The 15,887-nt window shown below is 41.5% G+C and overlaps 1 protein-coding gene across 1 annotated transcript in view; it reads right to left on the minus strand.

Annotated features, from left to right (window-relative positions):
- The window catches only part of RCL1 (RNA terminal phosphate cyclase like 1), a 57,990-nt gene that overhangs the window by 3,510 nt on the left and 38,593 nt on the right, over window positions 1-15,887 (minus strand). Inside the window, exons 7-8 of the mRNA XM_069090785.1 lie at window positions 9,650-9,806; window positions 4,796-4,899 (exon numbers count right to left, since the gene is read on the minus strand). Coding sequence (XP_068946886.1) covers window positions 4,796-4,899; window positions 9,650-9,806 — 261 coding nt within the window. The remainder of the gene's footprint in view (window positions 1-4,795; window positions 4,900-9,649; window positions 9,807-15,887) is intronic.

Consider the following 15,887-nt stretch of genomic DNA (forward strand, 5'->3'; position numbering starts at 1 on the left):
GCCCAAAGAACCTCGGAGATCCGCTCCAGCTCGGCCCAAAGAACCTCAGAGATTTGCTCCTGCTCTAAATCTCCGATCCCGAGTCTCGACAAAAGTCCCCTCTGCAATGTACCTGGACAAGCGGCCATGCAGGTTTCTTTAATGCCCCCAGCAAAGGGCACCAAAAGCAAGCCATTTTATTTTTGGATAGCGAGAGACGCTGGGGCCTTCCTTCTGTGAACATGTTCCATCTATACACAATTCCTATGTAGAGCACTGTTTGCATGTTGTCTTACCCATTAGAAGGTAAGATCCATGAGGGTAAAGATCATGTTTTTGCCTTTCCTTGTAGCTCTAGGGCTTGGCATGGTGCCTGGCTACATCACAACAGGTGCTCAATAAATGCTTGCTGATTACCTTTGTTAGGAAGTTTTTTTTTTGAACAGCAAAAGCTCTTAGTTTTGGGAGGCCAAGCAGAAATAAAAACTAATAAAATCCCCCTTTCAACATAATCACCTTTTCAAATGCTTGAAGATGTTACTGTGGCCCTATTTCTCCTTCAGTAGGCTGAATATCCCCAATTCCTTCCACTGGAGGCCCTTCACCATTCTGGATGCCCACCTCTGGTTCCCTGCCCTCATTTACTCAACAAATATTTAGTAAGTGCTTATTATATGCCAGGCATGGTATTAAGTGCTAGGGATAAAAGAGAGGTCTTCAAGGAGTCTCAGGGGGTAGATGACTTACCAAATAATTGTAAGCAAACAAGAGACATATGGGATAAATTGAAGATAATCTCAGAGGGAAGGCACTAGCCTTAAGGGGCACAAGGAAAGGCTTTTTAGCAGAAGGTGAGATATTACTCAAGAATCTGACAGTGAAGATGCACAGAGTTGGGATTGGGGGGAAAAGGAGACAAGAGAGAAATAAGGATTTTATTTAATTGAAAAAAAGAACATTTAATTAAAAAATGACAAAACTGTGGGCCTTACTTGAATTGCCCTGGAGTTGGGGAAAAAACCGTACTTTGAAAAAGAGGCAGTTTGGGGTGGCCAGGTAGCACAGCGAGTAAGAGCACCAGCTCCAGTGTTGAGAAGATCTGGAGATCGAATCCCGGGCTCAGACACTTAGCACCCACCCAGAAACACCTGGCCGTGTAACCTTGAGCAAGTTACTTAACCCCAATTGCTTAGGGGAGGCCAGGTGGCTCAGCGAGTAAGAGCACCGGCTCCAGTGTCGGGATGACCTGGATCAAATCAGGGTTCAGATACTCAGCACCACACCCAGAAATAACTGGCCGTGTAACCTCGAGCAAGTTACTTAACCCCGATTGCTAAAAAAAAAAAAAAAAAAGAGGCAGTTTATAGAAAAGCTACTGGAGGAAATGCAAATAGGCCAGTGTCATTGTGCTGCAGAGGATGCTGGGAAGGAGTCGACTGGAAAGGTAGGAGGGGGCCAAGGTTATGAAGGGGTCTGAAAGCAAACAGAGGGTTTTTTGTCTGATCATGGAGGTACTAGGGAGCCACTGGAGTTTACGGAGTAGGAGTGTCACATGGTTAGACATGAGTACTCTCCAACTTATTAATGTCCTTCCTAAAATGTGGTGCCCAGAAGTGAACGTGGTTATTTCTACTCCTATTCCTCTCTAGGAGGCATTGTGGTACAGTAGAATGAATGTTAGACTTGGGGGTCAGAGGGCATCTAGATAGCACAGCGGATAGAGTACTGGGCCTGGAGTCAAGATGATTCATTTTCCTGAGTTCAAATGTGGCCTCAGATACTTATTATCTGTACAACCCTTGGCAAGTCACTTAACCAACTGTTTGGCTTCAGTTTCCTCATCTGTAAAATGAGCTGAAGAAGGAAATGGCAAACGACTTCAGTGTTATCTTTGCCAAGAAAACCCCAAATGGGGGTTGGGCACAACTAAAATGACTGAATGACAATTGGGAGCAAAATTCTGCCTCAAAATCCTGGGTCTGCCCAGTGAATGCACTCAACCTTTCATGCTTCAGTTTCCTCATCTGTAAAATGATGGAGTTGAACCCTATGACCTCTTAAGGTCCCTTCCAGCTCTGTGATCCTAAGATTTTGTGACTAATTAGTAAAGCACAAAATGATACTAAAACCTCCTGTAACCATAAAAAAGCTAACTTTTCCTGTTACAAGAGCTTTATCAGAACATCATAGACTCTTAGAATTTAGACCCCCTTGAGCCCTTCATTAATTTAACAGATAAGAAACCTGAACTCCAGAGAAATGAGAGATTTGTCCAAAGTCACCCAGCAAGGGATCGGTTGGCAGAACAAAACATCCAATCCAGCTCTCCCAAGGCCCCCTCCAGTGTCAGCCCCTAAGAATCTGAAAGGGTAACCATGTATTCTAACCCTCAGATCATGCCCCTCCCTCAACCCACATGTTTTATATTTATTGCAATGTGTTACAGCAATGTCAATACCAGGGCTTGTAAGTAAAATTATGGTGGCTTTAAAAAAATCTCTCAAGTCACAGAATATTAAGAGTTGCCAGAGAGACCTTTGAAATGGGAGGTAGCATGCTGAAGCTGGAGGAGACAGGTCCTGGATTCGAATGACAGCTTGGCCACGGCCTGGGATGACCCTGAGCAAATCACTTTACTAGTCAAATGAGGGGCTTGGACCAGGACACCTCTAAGTAACCTCTAGGGACGCTTCCAGCTGCATAGTACCCCACTCATTATATTTACCAATTAAGTCTAGTAAGAGGCAGAGGCAGGACAGAAAGCTGAGTCCTGACTTCCAAGGGCCTTTCCACTACACCTTCTCTCTGGCTTCTCTCTACAGTGAGATCACCACACATCCAGCCTGTTAGGCCCATGCTGAGGAAGTTGGCCTGATGTCATTTCCCTACCCTCACTCCATTCTTAAAAACAGCTAGCATCTATCATAGCCCTTTAAAAGGTTTACTTCATGCTTTACAAATATCTCATATTTTATCTTCACAACAGCCCTGGGAGGTGGATGCTGCTATTATTCTCCTCATTTCACAGATGAGGAAACAGAGGCAGAGGTCAGGTGACTTGTGTAGGGTCACACAGCTAGTCAAGTGTCTGAGGCTGAATTCTGAACTCAAGTCTTCCTGCTTCCATGTCCAATGCTCTACCCATCGTGCCACCTAGCTACCCATGAAACCAGGAATACATCCCCAAAACCCTACTCCGAGTCTGTAAAAGGTACTCTAAATCCCTCTCCCATCCCCACCCGATCCTCCCCCATTTTTTTTTGCTTTGTTTTGGAGGACAATTAGGGTTAAGTGACTTACCCAAAGTCACACGGCTAGTAATTGTGTCAAGTGTCTGAGGCCGGATTTGAACTCAGGTCCTCCTGACTCCAGTGCTCTATTCATTGTGCCACCTAACCGCCCCCCAACGCTTTTCAATTCTTCATTTCAAGAGCCCAGGCCTATGGAAGAGCAAGCTACAGTTGCTGTGCCTCTGGGCACAGGGTCCAATCTTGCATTTTCTCCAGCAAGCAGCAGCGTTCTGGTTCTCTTTCTTTTCTCTCAGTATCTTCCCTCCTCCTCTTCTTTCCACTCTCTCCTTCTCCTCCCCTCTTCTCTCCCTCTCCCTCCACTCCCAACCCCCTCATGTGATGGCACCACCATTCTTCAGTTATCACAGTACTGTACCTTTCACATATACAGCACCGGTACCATGATAACCGAAAAAGGACAGTTCAGTCTCATCTCTACCTCCTCCAGCTGGCCAGAAGCACAACCACAGAGGGCGACTTGACTGGGGGGAAGGAGCTCTTGTGCCCAATTATCAAAAAAGAAAAGGCTTCTCAGACCATGCTTTTTGCTCAGCCATTTGAAGGGCCCAATTACATACAAACCGGACGTCCATACGTGTTTGCTGCTTAGTTCTCTTCGTGAACCAAGTCAAGGATTGTTAGAACTGGAAGAGACCCCAGAGATCATCTGGTCTAACCCTTTGCATGATGGGTAAGGAAACCGAGGCCCAGTGAAAGAAAACAATGTGCCCTGACGGTACACAGGTAGTGTAGAATAGTCAGAATTCAGACCCTCTGATCCTCTTCTTCTTCTTACTTACTTACTTACCCACCTATTACTGTCATTACCTGTTACTTATCTAATAATTTACTTGCCTAGCAAGTTTTTCTTCCACCTTTCTACAAGACTGACACCATCTCTAGTCAAGTACTTCATTTTCTAGACATGGAACGAACACTGGAAAGGTGGTGTGATTTGCCCAGGTAAGACACAGGGGTGGAGTCCATGCCCACGTCCTACTCCAAACCCTGTGCTCCTTTTGGTACAAGGTGCTGTCCAGAAGTATAACTGGCAAGTTTTCTACTTCTAGCAGCATTTTCAACTTGATCATGCCCCATCATCTTAGGCAAAAATAAAGCACTCAATATGTGCCCCTTTCCAGCTGCTGCAACTGGGTCATTGGAAGAGAAAAGGGAAAAAAAAAAAACCCACAACAAATAACCAACAAACAAGCTATAAGAGACATCAGATGTTTAACCCCAAAAGGAATAAGTAAAATAAAAAGGCAGAGATGAAAGGATCCATACCCAATATGTGGGGCTGCTTTAATTGGTCCCAAATGAAGATTACAGCTGGGAAAGAAAGTGAGCTTCCCATAGGTAAAAATAAACAGCGAGTGAAGTTTCCACATTTGGTTCACTTAAGTCTCAGAGGTACAGGCAGTTCTGTACATGGTGACAAGCTATGCTCATTTGGCAACTTTGTCATTTGGTGCAATTAGAAAAATAAACCAGTTCAGCTAGCAAGGCTCAAGAAAACAACTTACGTGTAGGGAGACAGCGGTCCTAGCAGGACTTTGGAAACATCCTGCTGTCCAAGGGTCATAAGGAGCAGAACTAAACTCTGGTTGGTGGAGTCCACACAACCTCCCTGTCAACCACAAACATTTTAATTATTAATCTTTGTGCAAACCAGAAAATGGAAGCCCCCAGCCCCACCCCCAAAGAGAGAGATAAGGAAGGAAGAGAAACATTTACCAGTAACAGGGGAGAGCCTGTAAAATACCAGATTGCATTGGTCAAATGCTAATAAAATGCAGTGCAATTTTGTAAGGGGGAAGCTTACGTAATCTAACTTTAAGAGTACACCCTTTATCAAGACCTTTGCAATAGCAAGGGACAGGCAAATGGACAATTTAAGTTTACAAAGTGAAAAAGGAGGTTGTCAGTAATTTAAACAGCAAGACAACATTTTACTGAGTACAGCATAAGTCAAAAGCATAATTCAGTACTAGGAAATCTGTAGTTAATTACTAAAGGTTAAATGACTGCCAACTAAGTGCCTACTTTTATTCAGTCCATAGCAGAACAAAGTTAGCCCTGTCTGGTAAGAGGATTTGACCTTCCACACTTATTTAAACACAGTCACAGAAAGTTTGCTATGGTATTTGTATAAATTTCTCCTCCCTCATCTTTCCTCTGTGACTTGGTCTGGACCTGGGATTTCATCAAGAAAGGGAACTCCTAGTGTAAAATCTCCCTCAAAAAGCTCCCATCTGTACAAAAATATTTATAGTAACCATTTAATCCCTTGTAACAAAGATGAGCAAAGAAAGTGGATAAAACAAACTAATCTATCAATTGTGTCTGACAGTATATGTGATATACATTATCACACACATATAACTTCTATATGTACACACATATACATATATGTGTATGTATGCATGTATATGTATACACACATATATAAAAAACTTCTATAAAGGAGAAAAGAAATGTGTATTTTCTCAACTTCTCTAGACTAAGTTTGGTCATTATAATTGTAGCATTGGAGTTTTCTGTTGTTTTTTCCATTTACATTGTCATAATTATTGTGTATATTGTTTTCCTAGTTCTGCTTACTTCACCCTGCATCCTTTCATGTATCTTCTCACGGTCCTCTGAATTCTTCATGTTTTTCATTTCTTATACTACAGTAATACTACATTATTTCAAGGGGGAGGCTAGGTGGCGCAGTGAGTAAAGCGATGGCCCTGGAGTCAGGAGGACCCAAGTTCGGTTCCAGCCTCAGACACTTAACATCCACACAAAAAAGCTAGCCGTGTAACCTGGGGCAAGTTACTTAACTCCAATTGCCCTCCAAAAGGCCAAACCCCACCCCCCCCAAACTGCATTATTTCATTACATTCATGTGCTGCAGTTTGTTTAGTCATTTACTAATCAATTAGCATCTCTATGTTGTTTCTAATTCTTTACTACTTTCTATCAGCAATTTTATTGTAACAAATAACTGAAAGTGGGCAATCAACTGGGGAATGAATGGCAGAAAAAATTACAAGAGAATATAATGAATTATTGTGATGAAAGAAGTGATGATGATGTGCCAATTCAGAGAACCTTGGAAGACTTGAATGAACTGATGCAGAGGAAAATTAACAGAACCAAGAAATAAATGCACAGGATTTCTACAATAATAATGTTGAAAGACCACAGAATGTTAATTCATGAAGAGATCAACTGTCTTCAGACAACTGAGGCTTCCAAGGCATGGGGAAGCATGCACGTCTCCTACTTCTTAGCAGAGAGGTGGTGGACTACAGGAGTAGAATGAGATGTATGTTTGCAGACATCCCCAGGGTCTCAGTTTGTTTAGTTTGGCTATACTTATCTGCTATAAGAAAGATTCAAGGGTTCTATTGGGAGAGGGGGAAATCCTTGGAAACAGTTATATAAATGTAACAGCAATATAAAATCTGAAGTGAAAAAAAAGTGGGGTGGGGAGAGACTCCCTCTGTGGATGCAGATCAGCAAATTATCAGTACCTCAAAATCTTAAGTGAGTAGACTAGGGCATTGAGAGACTGACCCACTTAAAGAGTCACACAGCTAGTATGTGTCAGAGGCAGGATTTGAACCTGGGTCTTAATTATGCCTCTCATATAATAATAATACAATCTACCTTATAGAGTCAGTCAAGTGAGACACTATATAAAACACCCTTTGCAAATCTCAGAGTACTATAAAAACGTGAGCTATCTATCTGAACTTTGTTCACGGTTTTCCTGTCCCACTTAAGTTGTATGCCAATGGGACTTAAAACACTGGGATTGTCAAGATCTATTTTCTTCACTTTTTTCCTATTGTTGCTTATCTCTCTCATTTTCTAAATTCAATTTTATTTTCAGATGTGCATTCTTTCCATTCCCTCTCTCCATTCCCCATTGAGAAAGCAAGAAAAACAAAACCCCCGTTACAAGAATGAATAATCAAGCAAAACAAATTGCCACATTGGCCATGTTCAATCCCCCCTGGCCCCCCCCCCCCATATCTCAATCTATACTCTGTTTCCATCATTTCTCTATATGGAGGTAGGTAGCGTGTTTCATCTCGAGTCGTCTGGAATTGTGGCTGGTCGTTGTATTGATCAGAATACCTAAATCTTCAGATTTTTTTTTGTATTTACAGTATTGTTATTAACGTAGAAATTATTCTACTAGTTCTGATCACTTTACTCTGCATCAATTTTTAAGTCTTTCCAGGTTTCTCTGAAACCATTCTTTTATCATTTCTAAGAATACAATACTATCTTATCATATACATATACTATAACTTGTGAAAACTCCCTAATTAATGGACCACCTCTTCTTTGCCACCACAGAAAGACTTGCTATAAGTATTGTTGCATATGAGAAATTTGTTTTCCCTCATTCTTTGATCTCTTTGGAGCATGACACACATTTATTAGAGAAACCTGCTGCAAAGACTTTTTCTCTACTTTCTTGCTTCCCTTCTAATGCTAGCTACACTGGATTTGTTTGTACAAACCCTTTTTAATTTGATGTAACTAAAATTATCCATTTTACCTTTTGTGATCTTCTATCTCTCTTGCTTGGTCGAGAACTTTTCTCCTATCCACAGATGTGACTGGTAATTTCTTTCTTGCCCCTCTAATTTATGATGTTACCCTTTATGTCCAAGTCCCCATTTGGAGCTTGTGTCAGTATATGGTGTCAGCTGCCAATCTATACCTAAGTTTCTGTCAGACTACTGTCAATTTTTACAACAGTTTTTGCTAAATAGCAAGTTCTCATCCCAATAGCTGGGATCTTTGGGTTTATCAAACACGAGGCTACTGTGCTCATTTGCTTCTGTATACTGTGTATCTAATTAGTATCACTGACCAACCTCTTTATTTCTTAACCAATACTAAATTGTTTTGATGATTCTGGCTTTGTTGTACAGTTTAAGGTCAACGCATGCCTCCATCCCACCCTCTTCTTTTCCATTCCTTTTCTTCCATTTGGGTTTTCCTGGGTGACATCCCTGGTGTGACTGTGTTTGTGTTCCCCTATTTTTTGTGCATCCCTAAGGAGATCTCTTGGGCTGTGGGATGTATTTGAGGCAGGTGATGGGCTGAAAGACAGAGCACCCCACCACTAGGTTGAAGGAGATGTCATATTTATCAACAAAAGGTTGGCTTCTTTGTTAACAACAATTTCTGAGCCTAGTCTCTATTTTCTTAGGTATGCTTGTGCCACAGGACAAGGGACACTACTGAAGATCCCTTTGTCTTTTAAAAACTTAACAAAAGCTTTTCTAAAGGTTCAGTCCTGCCATTCTAGTTAGGATCCTGCCATCAGGAACAGCAGTTCGCCTATGGCTCCAGGAAGAGTGAGGGGGTTGTTGTTAAAACCATCCACACTTCATTCTCCTTTGTGACCAATGGCATATATCTGGAAGAAAACCCCTCTGGGTTAAGAGTGCATTTTGTCACTGGGATAATTATGGTAACTGATTTATAGGGGAAACAAGGTCTATGACCTTAGCTACAGCCATACTAATATAACAAACTAAGCTCACAGGACAAGAGGGATGAAGAAGGATGAAGATGGACGGATGGATGGATGGATAGCTGTTTGCCCCACAATGGTGAGATCTATGGTTCTTTACAACTCAAGTGGGACACAACCTGGATAAAGTTTAGTTAGCTTACATTTATACAGCATTCTAGATTTGCGACACGTTTTACATATATATTCTCTCATCTGACTGAGACTGTGAGGTAGATGTCATTATTATCCCTATTTTACAGGTGTTGCAGCTGAGGCTAAGTAATCTGCCCAGAGTCATATAACTATTTAAGTACCTAAGGCAGGATCTGAACCCAGGTCTTCTCGATTTCAGTCCCAGATGCCTATTTACTACATTGTGGAGCTTCTCATTGAAGTTCAGGAAAGAATCATAAAGATCAGTGAATAATACAATTTCAGTTTAAAAGAATTTCAGGTTATTTAGCTCAATTTGTACCTAAGCAGGAATCACCTTTATGAAATCCCTGACAAATGGTTTAGCTTCTAACTCTATGAATTATTATCAGTATCTGGTAAGATGGGGGTAATAATACAATAACATCTATCTCCCAAATACTGTGAGGATAAAATCTAAGAAAACTCTACCACCCCTAAAAGTACTACAGAAATGTCAGCTGCTATAATTACCATCAATGTTATCTTATCCCCTCCCCCGGGCAGCCCCTTTCACCTTTGTTAATGGAAGGTGACAAGTTAACCTTCTGGACTTGAGCAGCTTGGAAGAGCTGGAGGAGCATGATGAGAATAAACGTAGTGAGATGCATCCACGCTGCCAACCCCCTTCCCTCCTGAAAGGCCAATGACTTACTCTATAAATCTCTTCCAACAACAGCTTTGCACAGTTCCTGCCGAGGTCTTCTGGGAGCACCGCTGCTCCCTGACCCTGGGGGTTGGAGGCCAACTCCGCACTGAGAAAGGTGCCATTGGTGGTCTCGGCCACAAGTGAGAGCCCAAAGCCTGGAGACCTGCAAACACACACACACAGCATGCAATTTTGAGTGAGGGTTAATAAAACTGTCACAGCTGTTCTACAGCAAAAGGGTGAAGGACCACCAAGGTCAAACTGTGTTACTCAAATTACTTCCCCTCTCTGGGCCTCAGTTTCATTATCTATAAAAGGAAAGGGTGGCACCAGATGATCTCCAAAGTCCCTTCCAGCTCTAAATGCCATGACCCTACATATAAGTTCTATATCTCTCTGACAGCACAAGCACACCCTATCCCAAAGCTACCTGTAGTTAAACTGAGTCTCATAATCAATTTCATTGGTCTGTGGGATAATTTCACATAGCTAGGTGTGAGGGTCCAATGGGCAGATGCCAGGCCTGCTTCCCTCACCAGAGAAGCCAAAAATATATTTCTCTATCTTCACTTCCCTCGATGAAAAATATCCTCTTAGAATTTCCTACTAGGTAATGGAGTAGAGAGAGCACCCAACCTGGAGTCAGGAAGACTTATCTTCCTGAGTTCAAATCTGGCCTCGGCTCCTTCCTTGCTGCCTGACCCTAGATAAGTCATTTAATCCTGTTTGCCTCAATTTCCTTATTTGTAAAATGAGCTGGAGAAGGAAACGGCAAACCACTCCAGTATGTTTGCCAAGAAAACACCATATGGGTCATAAAGTCAGCCAGGACTAAAACAACAGGTGAAGAGTAGAGCCAAGATTCAAACTCAGGCCTTCTGATTCACGGTGGTGCTGTGTTCTCGCCACCACACCAAACCACTCAGTGTGTACCACTCAGCTGTTTCAGCCCTGACGGTGTCCGTGGTGCCAGCACCCATGACCAAGGCAGAAATCAGTGCCTGGAAGGGAAGATATAAGTTCTATCAGACAAGAAGCCTCAATTTGCTCAGGTCACGATCTCCTAGGCTATATTAGAGCAAAACATCCTAACAGAGTGTCTAAAATGATTCCATTTGCCCACAGCTTTTCATGAATAAACCTTTTATCTAACAGGGTGCTGGACACATAGTGAGGCTCTATCATACATACTTTTGTTGATGTAAAGGTGCTCACTATTTAAAAGAATCCCTGGAGATGAATCTTTTATTTGTCAATACACAAGTTTTTTCGTCAATCTCTATTTTCATAGTTAAAAAAGCTTTAAAACACAGCATAATTTGGTAAAAGGGGATGCTTCAGTTCGTGTGTTACTTGACAATGGAATCTTGGCATACCCCACTAAAAGTCATTAACTGGATCCCCCAAATATTCGAAGAGTGGTTTCATGGTGGTTTGTTTGGTTAGGGCTGGGGTGCATTATTGAGGAGAGAGGGGAGGGAGACCTCCACCAATGCAACTTGTCTGTAACTTTTAACTTTAGAGGAGTGTCTGGCGCCATGGAGAACGTGACTATCTTGCCCAGGATGACAAAGGCAAGTGTGCCTCAAAGGTGAAGCTTAAACATGCAGGGAGATCCTCCTGGGGCAGCTAGGTGGCTCAGTGAATAGAGCACCGACATGGAGTCAGGAGGGACCTGAGTTCAAATCCAGCCTCAGACACCTGACACTTACCAGCTGTGTGACCTTGGGTGAGTCACTGAACCCTGAAAGCCTCGCCTCCCCCCTCAAAAATAAAAAGAAAAAAAGCAGCGAGAGATCTTCCTGACACCAAGACTGGCCTACTTCTCGCTGTTCCATGTCACCACCTCTAGATTCATAATGAATAATGTTTTAGAACTAAATTTATAAAACTATGAAGAAAAAGGGGGAAATTTTAGATCCCCGATTATAGGAAAGACATTTTAGAGACTATCTAGGCCAAGTATTCTTAACCTGGAGGCTGTGAATTTGTTTTTTAAAATATTTTGGTAACCATTTTAATATTTCCTTTGTAATCTTTTATTTTTACTTTATTCACTAAAAACAATATTCTGATGCTATCTACCTCCAGAGAGAGAAGTGATCAACTCTGAGTACAAACTGAAGTATAATTCTCTCACTCAGTTTTTCTCACTTAAAAAAAAAATATGGCTAATATGAAATGTTTTGCATGATTTCCCACGTATAATTGATATCACATTGCTTGCCTCCTCAGAGGGTAGGGGAGGGGTAGGAGGGAGGGAAAGAATTTCGAACGCTAAAAAGAAAACAAGCTTAAAAATAAATAAGTAAATAAATAATAAATTTTAGAAAAGAAAAAAAAGAAATGAATGAGACTTGGGGGGAAACGATGTTATTCTGAGAAGTGGTCTCTAGACTTTACTGTACTGCCAGAAGGTCCAGGGCACTAAAAAAAATAAAAAGAACCCCTGAATGCTAGGCCAACCCCTTGATTTTATAGAGAAGTAACTGGGATCCAGGATGGTTTTTATTAAATATATATTATTAAATACATAAGTAACAGAGCCAAGATTAGAACCCAGGGCTAGGAGGGTCAAATTCAGCACTCTTTCTTCTCACTCGACCACACCGATATTTAGACAAGTTTTAAAATACTGTTTAACCTTAAAACAAATATTAAACCACATGGTTAAACACTTTTTAAAGGGTATTCATGAAAAAGACCACCCAGGATTTAAGTACTCCATGAAACAAATATTTACCAAGAGCCCACCTACCACCCATACAATACTCATGATAACAGATGTGCCCTGTCACTGATGATGGCTCTGGATTCACCATCATGAAGGTTAAGATCATGGATTTAACACCCCAAAGGTTTTACAAGAAGGCTACTAAAAAAGGCTTGGAGCTCAAACAAGGCAGGAAGACACCTCCTTCTCAGGTCACCAAACAGACTCATTTCCTGCCTACTAGGAGCACGTGTGTAAGCTGGCCCTGTAACAGACATCTGAGCCAAATATTTTTCAAAAACAGACCTGCAGCTGGTTTGTGGTGGGCCCTCAGATTTTAGCAATGCCAAAGGCCAAACACAGGAGTGCCTTGTTCATTCATTCTCATCATGCCACTCCTGTTGCCATCTTTCCCTTCCCTTATATACTTCTTTCCCTTTAAGAGGCAAATCACTTAATCTCCCTGGGCTGTAGTTTTTTCATCAAATGACAACCTAGATTCTGAGGTCCCCTCCAGCTTTAAAACTATGATGGATAATCCTTTCTCTTTACCCTCAGCAGAGTTGAATTATTTTTTTTCCCCAACAAGTCACATCTTTATTGTAATAAAAATAATTCTGTTATTAAATTTCTAATTAAAGGAAACATTTATAAGGGCATGTTGAAGCCAGGTCATAGAGACTTAAAGCCAATTATTAAATTTTCTGTGTGAGCATTTATACCCCAGAAACTGGCATATGCTACAAATCAGGATTTGATTTTATTGCTTTGTTAATGTAGAATTTTAAAATTTTATTTATTTTAAATTTAATTTAATTTATGGAATAAAACAAGCATTTCCATAACAGTATAATAAAAAAAGATTGCACATGAAACTGCAAATCTATTATGCACAACTTGCTATTTCTTTTAAATGTATAATTATCATGCAATTTTTCTTATTTTTTTCCTTTCTCTCCCCCCCATCCCCCATTCCCACCCTAGATAGCTGTCATTAAACACAAATAGGTATACATGTGTAAAATCAGTCTACACATACTTCTGCTTATCAATTCTTTTCTCTGGATGCAGATAGCATGCACCCTCAGCAGAATTTCTGCAGCTATAATTGCATGCCTATAGTTATACAGGCTCTATAGAAGGCATTAGAAAGTAGGCAAAAATGCTTCTGGGTTGTACACCTCCATCAAGTGCTTCCTTCTTCTGGGCAATTGGACCACATGACCTTCCAGCTTGGATATTCTATGTTCTGAGGTCCTCTCAGTTGTAATTCCACATTCTAAGGTATGTTCTAAGGTCTCTTTCAATGGTAATATTCTAGACTTTAAGGCACCTCAGGGCCCTGAGTTTCTGTTTTATGCCTGAAGGTGCCTTCTATTTCTGACCTTCCATCATTCTAAGTCCTCATCTCCTGCTCAGAAGAGTAAGTAGGTGGCCCAAAACTAGGTCCCTCACAAAACTATAGGCCAAAGATCCCAGCTCCTTCTTCCTGTGGAAGGTTCCCGTTTCACCTAGTACAGTGCCATGTTCATGGTGAGCAGCTCAGCTGGTCAATAGTTATTGTTGGATTGTGGGTCCCCAGTGCCTACTTTAAGCCCGTTTACTGAGTGCTGGGTCCATCTGGATCTGCAGTTGGAGCAGACAGTTAAAATCCCATCTCTGCCATTTGTGTGATTCTGGACACATCTGAATTCAATTTCCTCCTGTGCAAAATGAAGGGACTAGACTGAAAGGTGTCTTTCAGTTCTGAGTTCTATCATCTCCGAGTACCCAGCAGATACATCTAAGCTGAACCCCTATCAAATGCCTTGTGCTGCCCTAAGCTACACAAGGAACAAAAAACCCCAATATACTTAAGAACTGGTTCTTGCCTTCAAGAAACTTACAATCTAGTTGAGAAATAGGGGATTCTACACACACATTTGTTAAGCTTCAGAGCTGGAACTCCAACCCAGATGGTACTGGTCCGAGTCCAGGGCTAGTCCCACGATGGAGAGGCAACATTCAGAGTCTCACTGGAATCAACTGTACAGTTATTCCTCCTCTAGAATGGTCACTGGCCCTTCAATCCTAAGAACTCAGTCACAATCTGTCCACAGCATTTATCAGCTATATCAACTAGGAACAGTCATTTCACATCTCAGAGCCTTCATTTCCCCATCTGTAAAATGGGGATACTCCAGGTACTGCCTTCCTCATGGGTCTGTTGTAAAGAAAGTACTCTACAGACCTCAAATATGGTAGAAATGGTGGATTATTGACACTAGTGCTAAAAGTAATGATTATGGCATTAACACATTAATAACACATTATTATTATCATAATTTTTATGGCAACAATATGGCACACGTCCCTTGTCTACACTTACACAACCTTAGCACCTCTCAAATGTAATGGCACAATAGCCACACTGCTGGAACCCTGGTTCCTGTTTTTCCCCACTCCAATCAACCCTATACACAGCTGACAAATTGATCCTTCCCCCACAAAGATAACCATGTTTCTCAGATCCCTCTTACACCTTATCATGGCTCCCTACACACACACACCACCCCTCCCAGGGTAAAATACTCAAGCTGGCATCCTTCTGCAATATTCCCACCTACCTTCCTTTCATGTTACTGTTCTTTCTGCCCCCTGAAATCACTTTCTATTCGGAAAGAGACATATGTTCTTGGATACAGCTAATATGGAAATCAGTTTTGATAAGACTATATAGATATGTATTGAGGAATTTTCTAAAGAAAATCACTTAATGGAGTAGTAGGAGGGACAAGCTAATAAAAAATACCTGTTACTTGAAAAAAGGAAAAATTTTTAAAAAGAAAATGGGGGAAAAAAGAAATGACTTCTTGTTACTTTTTACTCACCTAACTTTGTTTCTCCCATATCCCATCAAAAGAATGTAAACTTCTTAAAGGCAGTGCCCAGAGCAGTACCTTGTACAGTTTTTGGAATAGACCTGTGATTTAATCCATGAAGGGATCACCAAATAGAGAAACTTCTACCAATATAAATTGTTACCCTTTTCTGAATTGTCTGAGGTGCTGAGAAGTAAAATGATGAGGGTCACACATCCAGGATGTCAGGGAGGACCTGAACCGAGGTCCCCCTGACTCTGAGGCCAAGTCTCTAACCATCATGGTTAGAGACAGCCTCTCACCACACATTTTGCACACAGAGGCCACCTAAGTCAATAGTTTCCCAACTAATCTGAATTACGTGTAAGTTTTAAGTCTAAAGAATCTATAAGGTAAAGCAAATCCCATGGCACCAAGCACACAACTGGACCTGTAGCAGGCATTCTTCCTTACTGCTGCTGCTGCTTGGGACATCTTTGAAAGCTGATTCTGGGCAGCTAAATGGCACAGAGAACGACCAGCCCTAGTCATGAGGACCTGAGTTCAAATCCAGCCTCAGACAGTTGTGTAACCCTGGGCAAGTCACTTAACCCTGTTTGCCAAGAAAGAAAGAAAGAAAAAATAAGGAAGGAAGGAAGGAAGGAAGGAAGGAAGGAAGGAAGGAAGGAAG

Source organism: Petaurus breviceps, unplaced genomic scaffold, assembly GCF_028583685.1.
Source record: "Petaurus breviceps papuanus isolate PSGF00001 unplaced genomic scaffold, PetGlider_PUasm1.0 187, whole genome shotgun sequence".
Classification (NCBI taxonomy): Eukaryota; Metazoa; Chordata; class Mammalia; order Diprotodontia; family Petauridae; genus Petaurus; species Petaurus breviceps.